The following is a 17878-nucleotide window of genomic DNA, read 5'->3' on the forward strand; positions in this document are numbered from 1 at the left end:
AGCAGTACCAATCAATACTAGTTATTACACAGAACAAATTTAGTAATTCCAGCTGTACTTAATTGCTGTGGACTCAGATGTCCTTCATACTCTCCTCTTTATAACAGTGCATTGCAGTTAGGCGTGGGGCAATGCACATTACAACATCAGTGATGCTTCTCCAGCCCCACCCCCAAAACTTGACCAGATGTAGGACAAGTCCACAGATTCCTATTCCCACACAAAACAGCTTCCCTCCTTCTGGGCTAGACAGATGACAACCATTGGTATCCTCTCACTTGCTTTTTTGACCACAGTGTCATAGATGTAGAGCTGGAAGGAAGCCCAGAGACCATCTTGGACCAACTCCCTTGATTTACACCAGAGTACACTTAGGCCCAGAAAGATTGAGACAGGCCTGTGTATAAAAAGTAAGTGGCACAAGTTCATGAGCATGGCTAAAGGACAATGGGTGAAAGGCCCAGCCAGGTTTTCCCATGGCCTACAGGAGGACAGTAAGAGCAGGACTCCAGTGGCCCTGTGGAGGTGTTCAGCCACAGGCTGCTGGCCCACAGGATACCTAGCCTTCAGTGCAGTGTTGCGTTAGAATCCCAGGTGAGGACCAGCCAGTTTACAACTCTCACATGAGTTTTTCAAAGCCAAATGAAAGGTTTTCATCTTTTCGTTGTCATGTGGGTGGTATCCCTGTTGTATTGATAGCTTTCTAATATCATATGCCTGGTACTAGTGCATGAGCTGGGTGTTGGAGAAGATACTAGACTTAGAATCAGGAAGATCTGTGTATCTGTGATCTGTGATACTTATTAGCAGTGTGATCATGGTCCAGTCACTTAACCTCCATTTTCCAATTTGTAAAATGGGTGTAACTGTAGTACCTACCTTCTGGGGTATTGAGAAGCTCAGATAAAATAAAGTTATGTAGAGTATTTTGTGATGTTTAAAGCGCTATAGAAATGTCACATTTTATATTTCTGTCTGTGTACATGTGCATGTCTCCCTAAGAAATGCTTTTTGAGTTTGAAAGTGTTGGTTTATTACATTCAGGATCAGAATCCTAAGCACATGATAAAGAATGAAGGCAAATTAGTACGAGAAGTGGGGCTTCTGGAACAGAAAATAGCCATTGCTATGGTGAAAAATCGGAATGCTATTCAGAATGGGTAGGCTTGGAGGCTTCTGGGCCCAGCTAGAATGCCAGTCTTGGGGTGGAGTGGAGTGCTACCAGCCCTGTGTCCACCTCCCCTTTGTAATGCCCCGAGGTCAAGCAGAGGTTTCCACGGAAGGATCAGAGAGAGGACTGTGGCCCCAGAACCACAGAGGGCCTCAGAGATCATCTGGTACACATCTCAAGTGAGGTTAAATGAGTCCCAAGGCAAGCCTGTTGGCTGAATGAGTGCCCAGGAATTAGGTGACAGGGCCCAGCACATAAAGGAGAGGGAGGGATGTCATTTCCAAAGGAGACCCATCCATTGGTCAGATGCCATCACAGCAGAAATAGAACACATGTCCTAAGTGCTGAGCCTCCAAGCCTGAGTGGATCACCTACCCACCTACCCTTGTTCCATTTGGGGACAGCTCTCATTGTTAGAACATCCTTTCTTGACTTGAGTCAAAGTCACACATTAGTTTAGCATCATTTCATTTTTTGCTGAAATTCTGTTGTTTTCATTTTCCATTTCTAGTCACCAGAATATAAAAACATCACTGTTAAGATGACCTAAAGTAACCGCCATCACTAGTGCACAGCAGAGATTGTTACTTAGGGTACCTATAATTCCTGCTACAGCTATATCTTCATCCTCTTCATTGAATTTAAACAAATGTTGCAAGAATCTCACTAAAATCCATTTCAGACTTTCACTTTTTCTTTCAGAATTCAGAAATGAAAAGGCCACTTGAATTCATAGAGAACTCATTTCAGTCAGGGTCAGGTTATCCCTCTGAAACATATTGGCCATGTGACCATGGGCAAGTCATTTCACTTGGTAGAGTGCCTCTGGAACCAGGTTAAAATGTAATTAGGAAATATTTACCAAAATAGATAAAAATATAATATGGATAATACGGCACTTTATAAACAAGTCAGCATCGATCAGCAGGGTTCCTTCTCTACACAAGGGTGGCCTCGTTTCCATTTGACTTTGGTGCTCTCTTAGACTGTCCTTCCTAGCATATGCCCAGCAGCATTGATAGGAGCAGCTTCTCCCTATCACAAGGCCCAGCCCCTTGGGGACTTTGATAAAACAGGGCCCAGGGAAGCCCTTGTACTTGTAGTTTTTCTGATAACCACCCCATGCCAGGGAAATCAGATCTTCCCCCAAATAGCCTGTACCCCCCGAGACTGCAGCCTATCTTCTTATGTTGTCCTTCGGTGCCCCACATAAAAACACAGCATTCTTAGATAAAAAATATCAAACATAGCTTTTTCAGAGTCATCCACTTAAAGGGGCAAAGGCCACTTTCACTTTCTAGATATTACCTGATGTTTTGAGTCTGCAGGTGAGTTTCCCCTTTATTTGTTCCTACAGTGGAGTCCAGAACGTTTCAGTATGCTGAAGCAGCATCCTCTTTTTCACTCTCTGCTCCTCAGGGCCCCTCCTCCCTGAGCAGAGCTATTCTTTTGCTGCCATCTCTGCCCTGCCTGACTTGATGGCTTCCATGAATTCTTGGCACAGAATTTCCCTAAAATAGGCTACTTCTTGTTGGACACAGCGATGCTAGTTACATCTTTGACAGTCTTTTGTTCCTGCTCTGAAATTTCCTCTTTGAGCACACCAGCAGCTTCTTTGTCTGCATTAATCTCTCAGGTTCCTTGCTGACTTGATTGCTTTGCCTTGCATAGTTTAATCCTAGGACAGTCTCCTCACCCTGCCTATCTACCTGAGAGTCATGTTGGCCAGATGCCCATCCTTCGTCCTCTGTCATTGTGCAGTTCTTAGCAGTCCTCATCTCAAGCTATATTCTGATTGCTTTGTCCATGTCAGATAGACATTCATTCCATATAAGGGCCTGTGAAGAGTTGCTTTGATTATTTGGAAAGGGAGGGCAAAGAGAAGTGGAGATAAAAGCGTTGTCGCAAATACTTTTGATAATTACGTGCTAATTACCGGAGTTACTTCTAAACCCTGTGTGGCCAAAATCCACTGACCCAGGAGTCAGGAGATGTCGGTCCTAGTCTAAAGTCTACCTCAATTTCTGCATGACCTTGGTCCAGTCACTTTCCTACATTGGATCTAGTTTCTTTAGTCATAAAATCAGAAAATTGAACTAGATGATTTCCAGGGCCCTTTCTCAGCCATGGTATTCCATAACTTCATGGCTATCATGTAGAGAGCTGAATCTGCAGTTTGCAAAACCTGGGTGGGATTTGGCCTTTATGCCTCATAGTCTGAAGCTTTTTGATAAAAAGCCTCTGATTTCTGCTCAAAATTCAATGTCGGTCAGTGCATATGCAACATAAGATTTGACACCTGCTTACCTAGGATGAGGAGTGTGATCCCTTCATTGGATAACATCCGATTTTTCTGTTGACCAAAGAGAAATTCCACTAGCCGTTCTGAACAGTTAAGACATACTTCTTCCAAGATGATAGTCTTCCTTGCTGGGACAGGGCAAAGTACCCCTACTGTGGAGGCAGAGAACCTGAATTCTGATGTCACCTCTGTGCACCGCTGGGCACTTGGCTCCATTTTCTTCAGGGTAAAGTAAGGGTCTCTGGAGTCCTTCCATTGCTAGATCTTGGATCCCATGATCTTGTGCTCTGTGTCATGTCCCTAAGGGGGGACAGCTCCTCAGCTAGCTCCCTACCACTTGTTGCTGCTGTCTTCACCCCCACCTTCAGAAGAAGCATTGTGGGCCAATAAGAACTGATTTAACATAAGGTTGAATCAATATAGCCCCCAATTCCCCTCCAAACAAGCTAATGAAAAAACTCAACTCAGATTATCTAAGTTCAGAATATTAGCATCTTTTCCGTTTAGAATGTCCCCTTCTAGCTCATTATTATATCTGTTACATGTTGCCTTCCCCAGTCAGACTCTAGACTCCATGAGGGCAGAGACTGTTTTCACTTTGGTCTTTGTATGTCTATTACCTAACATAGTACCTGGCACATGGTAGACAGTAAACGTTTGTTGATTAATTCTGCTGCTTGATAGACACTATAATGAGTTGGAATGGAATAATCTAAATTGGCTGTTAATATTCTACATTTAGATCTCACTTACGTAGAGTTTTTTCAGTAATCTTGGAAGGACCATTACCACTAATTGAAAGCTGTTTATCTTCAATAAATCGTCATTACTGTTTTGGGATTCATTTCCATTGAAACCATACTGGTTCATAAAAGCTCTCAAATATGTTGGACAGAACCTGAGATGGCTGTGGCTGCAAACTAACTGCCTTGCCAAAGCCTCAGCTCCAGCCTTTGTTTCCCTTACTTTATTCCCCTGAACTGGAATAATTATTCCCAATCTTCATTGCCCAGCTTAACCAATTGATATTGTATCAAAGCTGCCTTTGATGACCCTTTCCCAGGCAGAAGAGATGCTGAGCCCTTACAGAAAAGCCTCATTGCTGCTGATGTGACAGCTTGTTTTTATTCTTTAGTTCCTTGACTCCAGACTTCCTCTACTAGTAAAGAGAACACCTCCTCAGACCTGACTGCTCCGTAAGGAAGTTCAGAGCTGGTAGAAAATGATTGTGTATCATTTCTACTGTGAGAGGATGAGGATGAACATTCAGAGAATATTAACTACCTATTAAAATAATAGTACTTCTGGCCCCCAGTGTTGGTTGTTTTTGTTAATATATGGACCAATACCTATAAAAATTTTCAAGCAGAATCATAATTATTGTGATTAATAAAAACTTAGTTTCATTCAAGGCTCAACTTCATGGGCCACTTCCTTGGGTGCCACTTACTTATCTCATTCTGCCTTCCCTCTTCTTACCTGGTAAGTCACTGAGTCTTGTCAATTCTGCCTCCACAACGTTTTGCACATCCATCCCCTGTTTATCACACACATAGTCACAGCCCTGATTCAGAAAAATCCATAAACTCCATAAATCCTGTGTAACCAAAGTTTAATGACCAGGTGTCAGGAGACCCAGGTTATGATCCAACTTGAAATGAACTCCCAGTTGGTCTCCTCGCCTCAGGTCTGTCCCCTGCAGTCCATCTTCCATTTGGTTCCCAAAATGATAATTCCAAAACACAGAGCTGACTATGAAACTCTTCTGCTTATTAAATCCCGGGGTCTCCCTGTTGCCTCTAGGATGAAGTAGAGACTTATGTCATTTACAGCCCTGGCTTCAGTAGACCTTTCCAGCCTTGTTTAGTTTGACTCCTCTTCACACACTTTTCCATTTAGCCAAACTGACATACCATCTCACCCCCACCCCAGCACTCTGTGTCTGGATGTCTCCCATGGCTGGAATTCCTCCCTCCTCACCTCCACTTCTTGGAATTCCTCATTTCCTTCTTGGCCTTGATGAAGCCCCCCTTCATCTTTCCTGACCCATGGAGCTGCTACCTCCTCCCTTCATCGCTCCCTGCCCATTCATTTGGGTGTGTGCATGTGCATGTGCATGTGCATATGCGTGTGCGTGTGTGTGTGTGTGTGTGTGTGTGTGAGAGAGAGAGAGAGAGAGAGAGAGAGAGAGAGAGAGAGAGAGAGATGAAGACATGTTAGAGTTAGGCCTCCAGTACTCCAAAAGAGTCTTTCAACCTCTTAGGATCCTAGGCATCTCTCTTAAATTATAAGTCAAAGAACAGTTGCTTCTGAGCATTGGTTAGAAGAATTCCTGACACCAGTGAAAGTATGATTCTGAATGGAAACCAAAATATATTTTTGCATATGCTTTTTTTGTTTGTGCATCTTCCCTCCCCTGACAGAATGTCGGCTCCTCAGGGGCAGAAGTTTTCATTTGTGGTTTTGTCTTCTCATCACATAGCAAATGCCTACTGTGTGCCAGGAGCTGTATCAAGCACATTTTACAAACATGACCTCCCTTGATCCTGGCACATGGTAGGTGCTTAGTGAATACTTGTTGAATTGACTCCCTACTCACAGAAGCTTTTATTCAGACTCAGGAGGACCTGGTTTCAAATTCCATTTCTAACACTTAGGGGCTGTGTGATCGTGGCTGAGCAAGTCACTGAGTATCTTTGAGACTCAAGTGATATGATTCAGGGAAAGTGCTCTCCAAAGTGTAAAGCACCATGTAGGTCTCCATTTTTTGTCATCATCATCATCGTGATCACTGCAAATTGTCGTAGGAGAGTCATGCTTTCTCTCGTCAAAAAGCAAAACCTTCTCTTTCCCTGCCGGAATTTCTTTCCTTCTGTGAAACCCAGGGACTTTTTGTCAGGTTGACTCATGGAGAAAGGAAGAGAACTGAAGAGGAACCCTATTTTTATCAATGGCAAAAAAATGCTTAGGGCACTACCCTGTCTATTTAAAATTTTCTTCATTGTGTCAAGGTTTTGCACCAAGATTTCTTGGTGTAAAGGTAAAACCCAGACATTTAGGGGTATAAAGAGAGGGCAAATATTCCTTTTAGTAACTAGAGATTGTTGAGCAATAATCCACCTTTCCCTTTGTACCTCATTTGCCCAGCTATAACCATGGTATGGATAGTTATCCGCTTCAAAAATAAAATAAAAGCTCCTTAGCTTGTCATTTAAAGCCCTCCACAATCTGGTCCCAACCTTCCTTTCTAGCCTTATTTTCTATTGAACTTACTGAGATATAGCAATGAGAAGAAAAAGGAGGAGGAGGAGAAGAATTATAATTATTCACATTTGCGGAGAACTTTAAGGTTCACAAAAGGCTTTCCTGATAAAACCCTTGTGATGTAGAGAGTGCAACTAGGAGTATCCCCATTTTCCAGACAAGGAAACTGAGGACCTGAAAAGTTAAGTTACTTGCCTATGGCCATATGGGTTTTAAGCTTCTAAAGTGGCCCATAAATCAAGGTATCCTGACTCCAAAACCAGTGTTTTACTTACAACACAAGAAAATTGGACTTAGTAGCATTTTTCTTTGCATTCGTGTAGGCCATTCCTCATTCCTGAAATGCATTCTTTCCTCATCTCTGCCTATTAAAATCCTTTTTTCAAGCCTCGGTTCCACACTGCTTCCCCTGTGAAGTCTTCCCTAGTTCCCCTAGCTGAAAGTGGTCCATCTCTTTGTAAATTTTCCTAGACAACTTTGGCCAGATCTCTTCTTTGCCTCCATCACACTTTACTTTATAGTTTGTGTATATGTGTTTATCATGTATTTCTCCTTGAGAGCAAGACACCTAGAGCAGTAACTTAGGGTAGTAGGTGCTTAATAAATGCTTGTCGAATTAAATCAAATATTCCAGGGAAATTTGCAGGCCTTTTCCTATGGCTGAGGTCTGTTTGATAGCTGAGGGGTAGAGGAGAGTGGGATTGCCTCTTTCATCTGTTTGCTACTAAAGTAGTTCATTTGGTGTGCAGAGCAGGAAACTTTCCTGAAAGAACAGCCAAGGTACTATAAAACAATCCCACAAGGAACAGAGATAAAATCATTTCATCACAGTGAGTACACAGAACAGGTTTGTTTGCCTTTCTTTAAACCTCTGCTGTCAAATCTGGTTAGGAAGGCAGGAGTCTGTTGGAGAGTTCTAGATCTGCTTTAGCTTATAAAAGCTTCATTGGATATGGACTGATGATATTTTCAAGGGTGCCACAGGTTATTGATTGTTATTCCCAAAGCTTGATGCTTTTGGTCTTGTACTATCATGGAATCCTTAGAGAAGGTGGAGAGAGCTGTAGTTGTGTCTGGTATGCAGATTCTAAAGAATTATAAAGCACCATCATGTTCTCATTCTTAGTGTGTTCTAGGGCCAGGCATTTTCCCGTATCTTTGTTTACAGAGTACTATAAGCAGGAACCAGTTTCTGCCTTGAGTAACTGACATGTCATCTGATTTCAGCAAACAGATTCTTGACAGAGACACAAAGCACTAAGAAAGAAAGTGATTTGGGGAGGAAATGTGCTCAGGTTGTTAGAGCATCAGTGGACTCTCATATTTTTTCCTCTGGTTCCTATGTGATTTCAACTTTGAACACTTCCTTTTTTCTGTTAATGAATAGGCCAGTATAAATACTGGCAAAATGCTGTGATACAGGACAAAAGAGTAAAACATGCCTAAAATCAATATGCTCACATTGAACTTTGAATCATTACTGACCAGACAGTAAAGAAAAATAGTTTTAAGGTGAAAATGTAGGTGAACATTTATAATTTCTGTTTTCTTTGTTCTGTACTTTCCTTTTGTAACCATCTAGTCACTTTTGGGATGTGCCCGGTAAAGTACACAGCTCCTTAGAAGATTGATAAAATATTGCACCTGGCCAGAGACAAACCAGTACCTAGGTCTCCTGACCAGTGTTGTTGTTGGCATTTAATTTTTATCAACTTTATTCTCCTTAATTTTAGTATTTTCCCTCTGAGATTATCTCCAGTTCATCCTTGTTCGTACAGCAGATTTGCATGTTGTCCCCCAGCCCCTTCTGCTCCCACCTCATCACCCCTGCCTTGTCACTTTAACCCTGTTTGCCTCAGTTTCCTCATCCATAAAATGAGCTGGAGAAGGAAATATCAAAGGCCCCCACCTTGGACTACGTGCTCCTTGAAAGCACCAGTTTGGGGGCTAGGAGGGTGGAGGGGTGTATTTGTCTTTTTGTGTATCCCCAGTGCTTAGCATAGTGCCTACCACATAGTAAACACATAGTGAATGCTTGTTCACTTGTTAGCTTGTAAGTTGTCAAAAGGAAGAACAAATAATATGATTTCATTTATTCATTTAGTGTCTTCTTGACCCCTTTTGAGGGATGAAGGTATGGAGAAGACATTAAAGTTGTGGAAAGCTAAGAAGCTTAAGACATTTACAGATTCCCCTTGGATGTATTTTCTCTGAATTTGGTGTAAGGAGTTGTATGAAGTAGAGGCAGACGAAGAAGAGTTAATGGGAAGAGTTTGGAGTTAGGCAGGGCTAGATTCCAGTCTCAATGTTAGCAAACCATACTATACCTCAGTTTCCTAATCTCCAAAATAAACCTGTCTCTTAGGTCTGTTGGGTACAATCCAAACGAGATAATGTATATAAGGGGTCTAACCTTTAAAAGCTACAAATGCCAATTATTATGAGAAAGGGAAAAGGAGAGACTACGTTTGGGGAGAAAACATTCTAAATAAGAAAAATGGCAGGATGTTTCTGTTTTGGCAATATTCTATCTCCTTAATTGATTTTCTCCTTAGTACCAAACTCTTTGAACATCAGGCTGCTTCATCTGTTGATTGAGTGCCTGATACAGAGTCCCAGCAATTGAATTAGATTTGATGATCCCTTTAAAAAATAAACTTAATGGACAGATTTGCAGATACTGCCGTCTTTTCAAGGCTTCCTTCCAACAAGCACTTTGATACTACAACCAAAATAACCTTGTTTTCAGTTGCACTGAGGACACTTGGAGTCTAGGAGACCAGTGCATTCGCTATACATGACCAGCACATTCTTGGATCATATCATAGGCCTATGACATTTGAAAGAAAATCATTCCCTTTAGTTTTCCATTAATAGCTATCACTCCTGGTAATTTTTACCCAGTGGGTTTTGAGACAGATGGTAAAGATCAGTATATGTTATAACTACTTGTTCTGAAGAATGTGGATCCCAGATAGATAGGAATTTTGTATTAGAAACTGGGTAAGAGACATTATCATTTGAAGGTCTGAGAAAGGGGAGAGAGAGGAAGGGAAAGGAAGCATACACCAGCATGGAAAGAGGTTGGGGGAAAGAAACATCCCTGTTTCTTAGCCAGGTCTTATGTCCTACAGACCTGAGATGACTAAATATCTTGACTCATACCTATTTATAGCTGAAATTCTGAGCATTTGATACTTAGAGTACAAATCTCCCTTCTGGAGGAGATTCTCCACCACCTTACAGTCACCTTCCTCTGGCCAGATGTTTCCCCTCTCTCCAGAACTCCGCTGAATCTGACAGCACAAGTTTTAGTTCTTCAGCTCATGCCTCTTTCCACAGTGTTAGGAAGCCACTAGATGGCTTAGTAAACAATAAATTTAATACTGTTTTTAAAATACAAGATGAAACCTGATCAAATGACAACACATTACTTTGTCATTTAACTTCTTTTCTCTAAATTTACAGCAAGCCAGTTACTTCCATAGGAAAAATTTCTATAATTTACTTCTAGAATGAGCTTCCTACTCTGCAGTGAGAACCAATGTCTGCAGGTGTGATTTGAATCCCCAGCAGCTACAGATAGTCCCTGGGAAACATGGACTCAGAAGCTTAGAATGAGAAAGAACCTTGGAGGTCCTTCCCCCTCAATATCTATTTTGGTCATTTGTTGGTGCTTTAAATTCCCAAGTAGTGAAGAGCCACCAAGACTCACTTCAGCTATTTTATAAAATCACTTCAAAAGCCAAAACGCCTGTTGGAATTTTGTAAACTGACAGAAAGGACTCTGGGAGAACCCTGTTGAAGGAGAAAAGTTCTTTTTAACTGAGATCTATCACTCCAGAATAAGAAAAGGAGGTCCACAAATCTAGTCTCAGTGTTTGGGAATTTCCCCATCTGGTGGTGAGAGAGAATGTGCAAATGACTCAAGATGACATAAGGATACACTTTAGAGAAGCTCAGAGGGAAACTCCTAAGGCACTGGGAATGATAAATAGTATATAAGATAAGAGAGTTTCACTTCCGCAAGATTTCTGAGAGAACTGCCAAGGGAACTTGTCATGGGGAAGACAACTTTTTGTTTTGGATGAGGAAGAAAGAGTTGTTTTGTTTTTTAGAATATATTGTTGGGGTATGGATGCAAATACCTTTTTAAACTAGAAAATGTGTTTCAATACTTGCTGTACAAAACTTTACAAAATAGGTATGCTCCTTAAAATTAGCAGAAAAATTAATTTCTATAAAGTGAACTCTATTTTCTTTTTGGCCTCCATTAGATCAGTCATAGAACTGGAAATGAGGAGAAAGGGAACCCTCCTCTAAGTATAAACAGTCTGCCTTGAGACATATGACTATTCTTCACCTTCATCTATGAATCTGATTTACTTAAAGGTATTATAATATTCTGGAGGATGCAGAGCAACTTAAAATATATTGCTTAGGATACATGCAAACCAAACACTGTTACATTGTGTTGAAAGTAAATATGTTGTACAGTCAGAATCATAAATTCACATTTGGTAAGACCTATTAGGAAGAACTAAGAGCCCTGCTCCTCTGACCCCCATGTGCCTGGGGCCAGGTTTCTTTCTCTATTTCACAAGATCACCCCTTCCCAGTGTGACTTGACAGGAAGCCAAATTCAACAAGTTAAACAGGCTTAGAATTTACCCTATTCCTAAAGCCTGATCTGGTCGAGTTCCAAACCTTTGCCTTACTCCAGACTGTTCTCATGGGGAGTGTCCCTATGTGACTCGGCCTCAGCTTAGGTGGCACGGTAGATAGAGCGCCAGGTGCAGCCTCAGACACTTACTAGCTGTGTGATCCTGGGCAAGTCCTTTTATCCTGTTGGCCTCAGGTCCTCATCTGTAAAGTAAACTAGAGAAGGAAATGGCAAACCATGCCATTATTCTTTACCAAGAAAACCCCAAATGAGATCACAGAGAATTGGGCACAACTGAAAAACAACTGCACGACAAAGAGGTCCCTGAAAAACGGTCCCTAGGACCGTAGATGGAAGAGTGGAAGGCCCCAAAGGCCCTCTCATCTGGCTTCTTGATCTTTCCTCATGAGGAAGCCGAGGCCCACACAGGTTAGGTGACTTTCCGAAGATCACATGGTGAGTGGTGCTAAGAGCTCGAGCTCTTTCTGGTGAGTTATCCAGCTCTCAGGTTCAGCGCTCAGCCCTTCTGCTGCCATCAACATCACTTCCCCTTTAGGAGCCCAGTCGTTGTCTAGTTGGCCCTGCATCTTGTTTGGGTTGAAGATGCCCAACTGAGCTCAGTAAACAGAATTCAGATTCCTCGAGAATTTATCTAGATCAGCTTAACCTCTTTGGAAACGAGGATAGCCAGTCCAACTCCCCCAGAGCTACTGAACATGGGGCGGGGGGGGGGGGGGCGCGGAGACGCCTTAGGAGGGTGCTCTCGGCTTGGCCAGAAAGTCTTCACTAACACATTAGACTGCCAGCCACTCATTCTTTACTTCATCCCTGGCTGCAGTGGGTGAGGAAGGAATTAGAGACACGAGGATAGTCTGGATATCGTGCAGCCCTGATGGGTATTCAGTGAACATCAAACGTGTTTCTGAAGTACTTTGGCCTTTGCAAACCAGCAGTGGTATCGTCGTCCTCGTTATTGCTGTATTATTATTATTATTATTATTATTATTATTATTATTATTGTTATTGTTATTACCACCATTGTGCTTGTTCCCCACACTTTGCCTCATCTGGCGCTGTTTTAAATGTTACAGGGTTGGAATCTGGGCAGGTCACTCACTAGGTTATGCCTACAGAAGACTTAGGAAGATAACAGTCTGTGAATATTTACAATTAAATAATGCTGTAGCTTTAGCCCATTAGAAATAGAAATCAAAAATGCACTGTTAATGAGAGGAGTTTGACCTTTCCATTACTTCATTCAGTATTGTTACCTAAAGTAGTTTAGGTCTTTAAAAAAAATTCTAGACTTTCCCTTTAAGGACTCTGTTCCTGACTCAGATGATGTCATCTTGTTTCTTTCCTTCCACTCCCCCAATCCCAAAGTCTTTTAAAGTTAGTGACAGCCTGTTACTGGGGAGGAGTTACTGAGTTATGGGGTGATTCATGGTTTCAGGTATTTTAAAACTACTTCCCTGACAAAATAATGGGTTAGTTATATTTAAAGAATGAAGTCCGAGGAGAGCCGCTGTCAGCTGGATTGTTGTAGACATGTTAACAGATGGGAGTGGAGGGCACCATGCACTGGCAGAAGTTGCTGTGGCTCAGGAAAGCCCAGGTAGGACAGAAAGAACATTCTCATGGGGACGTCTTTCTGTGTCTGATCCTAAATGCACTCTTGGGAAAGGGGGCTGAAGGTCCCTTGTACAGAGATTTTTTTTTAACGAGGCAATATAAACAAAGCTTGTTTGTCTATAGCACTTACATTTTTACCCACAAGTGTGATCCATGTGTATCTTTATAAAGTATGCTTCTCTTCCCTGAGGAGCTATCAAATTTTTCATCCACTTCTGATTAACTCTTTGGGAAGTCACCAGATGGATTGAACACAAAAGTACTATTCCCAAATCTCAGAAAGAGAATTAGGGGTCTAAGAAACTTTGATTCTTTTTCCTGTTGCTCATTTGACATATATATATATATATATGTGTGTGTGTGTGTGTGTGTGTGTGTGTATTTTAGAGGTGCTCATTATATTAGATCATTTAAATATTGAGAGTCTAAGATAAGAAGGGCATCTAGTACATTGGAGGAATTACAGTAGTATATCAGCCATTGACTTCTTTTTGCCATTCAGAAAAATGGCAAACCCTTTTAGGCTCCCACTGAACTTTTCATGACTTTTGTGGATTCCTTTTCCCAAGAGATAGAAACATTTAAAATACCAGCTTCCATATGGAACCTAGAGTCCTGAATAAGATCAACTCAAAGGAGCCATGCAGGAATTCATGAAGAATCACATCCCAAACTACTTTGTGATTCCAGGCAACTCTAGTATCCAGAACACTGGCTTCTCTTCTTCTTCCCTCCTGCTACAGCCCAGCATTTAGTCATTTCCCAGTTTACAAGAACTCCCACAGAAGATGTACAGGGCCCAAAGAAGTGAAACTAAAACCTACTGACCCTGCAAATTTAGCAAAATTGAGGATAATGTTCAAAGTAATATCAAAATCTCTAGATCCTTTAGTTGTTGCCTTCAGATATTAAAATATATGTATTTTAATTGCATTTATTTCTACTAATGGTAATCTATTAACTCCAACATGCTCTTGAGAACTTAAGCTTGAACTCCTACCCCTGCACTCAAAAAAAGGCAAATTCAGGACAAAAGGATATGTGCACATCTAAGGAAATACTAAACTAAGTTGCATGTGGTGTGACTGTTTCAAGTTTAATATATTCCAATGGCTGCGAAGTACTTCAGATTTCTTCCTTTAAATATCAAAAAGTAGGAGATCTTATACACACACACACACACACACACACACACACACACACACACACACGTAGGGGGAGGGAGGGTGAAGGAGAGTAGATTCTTTCCCTTAGGAGCTAAGGAGAAGTTCATGATGGAAGTAGTCAGTTTTTAATTTTACATCCCCTTTGGAAATTATTTATTGGAGTGTCCTAGTAGTTATTTTATTATTAATTTCTTAATAGGGAACAGTTTCTACAACTCTTTGGCTCCTATTCCTGTCTCATTCATTACCACCCTACACAGTAGGCATCAATATGGATGTTTTTCTCCTAAATAGGCTCTGTGCTCTCCCCTATTTGGACTCAACCTTGAGGGGATAATTTAACTTTCTTGAGCTTAAATTGACTCTCCTTTCTACAATTTCTCTACAATTTCCACATGTGGTTACTCATAGAAGAGAAAAATGTGTTCACACTGTAAGACTTGACCTAGCTTTGAGCACAGTGCTGATGTGACTTTTTCAGATTTTAGCTCCCTCATGACCATTTCTCATCAGGGTATTGCCATTTTCAGTCACCTACTTGTAGCTTATTATTACTCTGTGTTTGTTATCATGCCAGAATTTGCTACAGATTCTTATGGGTTAGGGGAAAATGCATTTTTAACATTGTTTTTTTGGTAGCTCGTTTTTAAAAGACTTTTTAAAATAAAATCTCATAAAATAGGCCTGCTTTAAATGGATTCCTACAAATTATTTTCATCTCTTCTCAACTTTTAAAGATGTCTTTTCATCTACTTATGCTTATCTAAATCTATCAGGAAGGGAAAACTAAATCATATCCGGCTTTTGTTTATGATTTTGCAGAGCAAAACTATTTGTTTTGAGTTTATTTGAGTAAAAACACATGGGTATAATGAAAGTTCACTTTATCTAGTCTGTGAACTGTATCACTGTTTTAAGGTGACTGTGTATCCATAAACTGCTGATCTTTTCACACTAAATTATTTTTATAGAATGGGATATCATGATGGAGGTAGGCTTTGCTTTACACAGTGGTTGTGTAACTTTAAAAAACTGTCTGTGACAATTTTTATAATTCAAATCACATATAACTGCACCATTGAAACCTGCTATTTAAAGGATGTTTCTGTGAATTTTTTACAAAGAAAAAAATTGCTGCTAAATTTATCTTTAGCGTAAAATTGCTTGTTTTTAATCTGCATGATTCAATTAATAGAAAGTACACCTGTAGGGAGAACCGATAAGGGAGAAAGGGAGGCATTTAACAGAAATCAGATGTGTAGGTGCCTTTCCAGAGACAAGGGCCCCATTCCTAATGAAAGCCATTATTTTCAGCATCCTTTTAACGTCCACCTCTCTTCCTTTGATACTAGATCGATCGTTTGGAAGTAAGCAGCCTCGCTCAGACTTCCAGCGCGGTGACCTCTAGCACTGACGGCAGCATCAACACTGACTCCGTGGATGGGACACCAGACCCACAGCGCACCAAAGCAGCTATCACCCACCTGCAGCAGAAGATCCTAAAACTCACAGAGCAGATCAAAATCGAGCAGACAGCCCGAGACGACAACGTCGCAGAGTACTTGAAGCTTGCCAACAACGCAGACAAACAGCAGACTGCCCGCATTAAGCAGGTATTTGAGAAGAAGAACCAGAAATCAGCCCAAACTATCCTGCAGCTGCAGAAGAAGCTAGAACACTATCATCGGAAGCTCCGGGAGGTCGAGCAGAATGGGATCCCCCGGCAGCCCAAGGATGTCTTCAGGGATATGCACCAGGGGCTGAAGGATGTAGGGGCAAAAGTGACTGGCTTCAGCGAGGGGGTAGTGGACAGTGTCAAAGGTGGACTTTCCAGTTTCTCCCAGGCCACCCATTCAGCTGCAGGAGCTGTCGTCTCAAAACCTCGAGAGATCGCCTCCTTAATTCGGAACAAGTTTGGCAGTGCAGACAACATCTCTAATCTAAAAGACTCATTAGAGGAAGGGCAGATAGAGGATGGGCCTGGGGGGAAGTCTCTGGGAGTGATTGCCAACTTTCAGTCGAGTCCAAAGTATGGTAGTGAGGAGGACTGTTCCAGTGCTACCTCGGGCTCGGTGGGAGCCAACAGTACCACTGGGGGAGGCCCTGTGGGAGCATCAAGCTCCAAAACAAACACTCTGGAGATGCAGAGCTCAGGGTTTGATGCAATACTTCATGAGATCCAGGAAATCCGAGAGACTCAGGCCAGGCTAGAGGAATCCTTTGAAAACCTCAAGGAACATTATCAGAGGGACTATTCCTTAATAATGCAAGCCTTACAGGAGGAGCGATACAGGTAAGTTCTGTTGGACAGTCTTGTATTTATGTTGTGTGCTTGGTGGGCTCCTTAGAAAGTCAGGTGAAGAGGAGCTAGGTGGCACTTCTTCCCTTTGATAGATACCCAATGGATGTAGGGCAGTTAAGCTGCTTTTCCTGGGTCACCTGTGGACAGTCAGGAAGGGGAGCCCATGTGGGCTCTGGTCTTCTGCTCTGAGTCTGCTTTCATTAGCAGTCACATCACTAAAGGACAGACCTAGTCATGGCCAGTGTAGATCTCTGCTACATCATAGTCAACTAAAGAAATCAAAGCTAACTGAAACATAATCCAATCCTGCTAGTGTTTAGTCCTGGAGTAGGGTACTAAAGAACTGGCTGAGAAAAGAATCCATGCAGGAAATGAGTCCTGATAAACATGTCTGCTACCCTTATTAAATATTGGCAGGACTTTGGGATGGGAGTGGATGTAGCAGGAAGTAGTTCAATAGCAGTTAAGGTTTCTCAGGGGACCTGGTTCTTTTAGGCATAGCTGTGTGAAAGGTGGAAGCGAGAGTCCTTTTGATATTTCACGTTGTTCATTTCTTAGCTGTTCTCCGTATGTTGTCCTCCTCCTTCTGTTTTCTTTTCCCTATAAGAGAAACATCCTTGTGGTGTGTTGGTCCTCAGGCTGGGACTTCTAATAGCTGCCCTAAAAGAGACAGTCTCCCATGCAGGGCAGAACAAGGTCCTGCAGAAGCAGCGGGATGGAGTGGAAGATGCTACAGGGGTCAAGAGGTCATGGCAGTTTGGGAGAACAGGACCTGGTTCTGGTTTTGGCCGTACTGCTGACTTCCTTTATAACCTTAGGGTAGGCACTTAACCACTCAGTACCTCATTTTCCTGATCTGTAAAATGAAAGGGTTAGACTAGGAGATGTTTAAGGTCCTTTCCAGTTCTGAAATTCTAGCTGTGTTCTGTTCATCTGACTACCTCAGAGAACTAAAAAAAAAAAAGTAAAGAACCTTTTCTTCCTGCGAAGAAATTAATCTTCAAGCTGCAGTTTTCAAATGGTGAAATTAAAACACAGAACTCCTTACATTGTTGAAACTTTCTTTCTGTTTATGGTTTCTACAGTGACCAACATTTAAATATCCATTAGTGAACAAGCATTTATTAAGCACCTACTGTGTGCTTAATCAATAAACAGGCAGGCAATGTGCTGTAGATACACTCCCTCCCTTGCTCTCAGGGAGCTTATATTCTTTTCAAAGAGGCAACATGTCGGGGGGCAGGGAGTGTCTGTATATGAAGAAAATAAATACAAATTAATATTAAATAGTTTAGGGCACTAACAATTTGGAGGAATCTTAGGGCTAAGGAAGGGCGTTGTGTAGAATGTGGGACATAAGCTAAATCTTGTAGGAAGT

At 41.7% G+C, this 17878-nt stretch overlaps 1 protein-coding gene across 5 annotated transcripts in view; it reads left to right on the plus strand.

Moving 5' to 3' along the window:
* Positions 1-17878, plus strand: part of TMCC1 (transmembrane and coiled-coil domain family 1) — a 291947-nt gene that overhangs the window by 254401 nt on the left and 19668 nt on the right. For 3 of the 5 annotated variants that reach the window (XM_036739243.1, XM_036739247.1, XM_036739246.1), the window contains one exon: positions 15551-16491. In XM_036739243.1, the coding sequence (XP_036595138.1) occupies positions 15551-16491 (941 nt within the window). Of the gene's footprint in view, positions 1-11824; positions 11857-12817; positions 13016-15550; positions 16492-17878 lie in introns of those variants that run through there. The other 2 variants (XM_036739248.1, XM_036739244.1) reach the window with 2 other exon arrangements.

This window comes from Trichosurus vulpecula, chromosome 9, assembly GCF_011100635.1.
Source record: "Trichosurus vulpecula isolate mTriVul1 chromosome 9, mTriVul1.pri, whole genome shotgun sequence".
NCBI classification, from domain to species: Eukaryota; Metazoa; Chordata; class Mammalia; order Diprotodontia; family Phalangeridae; genus Trichosurus; species Trichosurus vulpecula.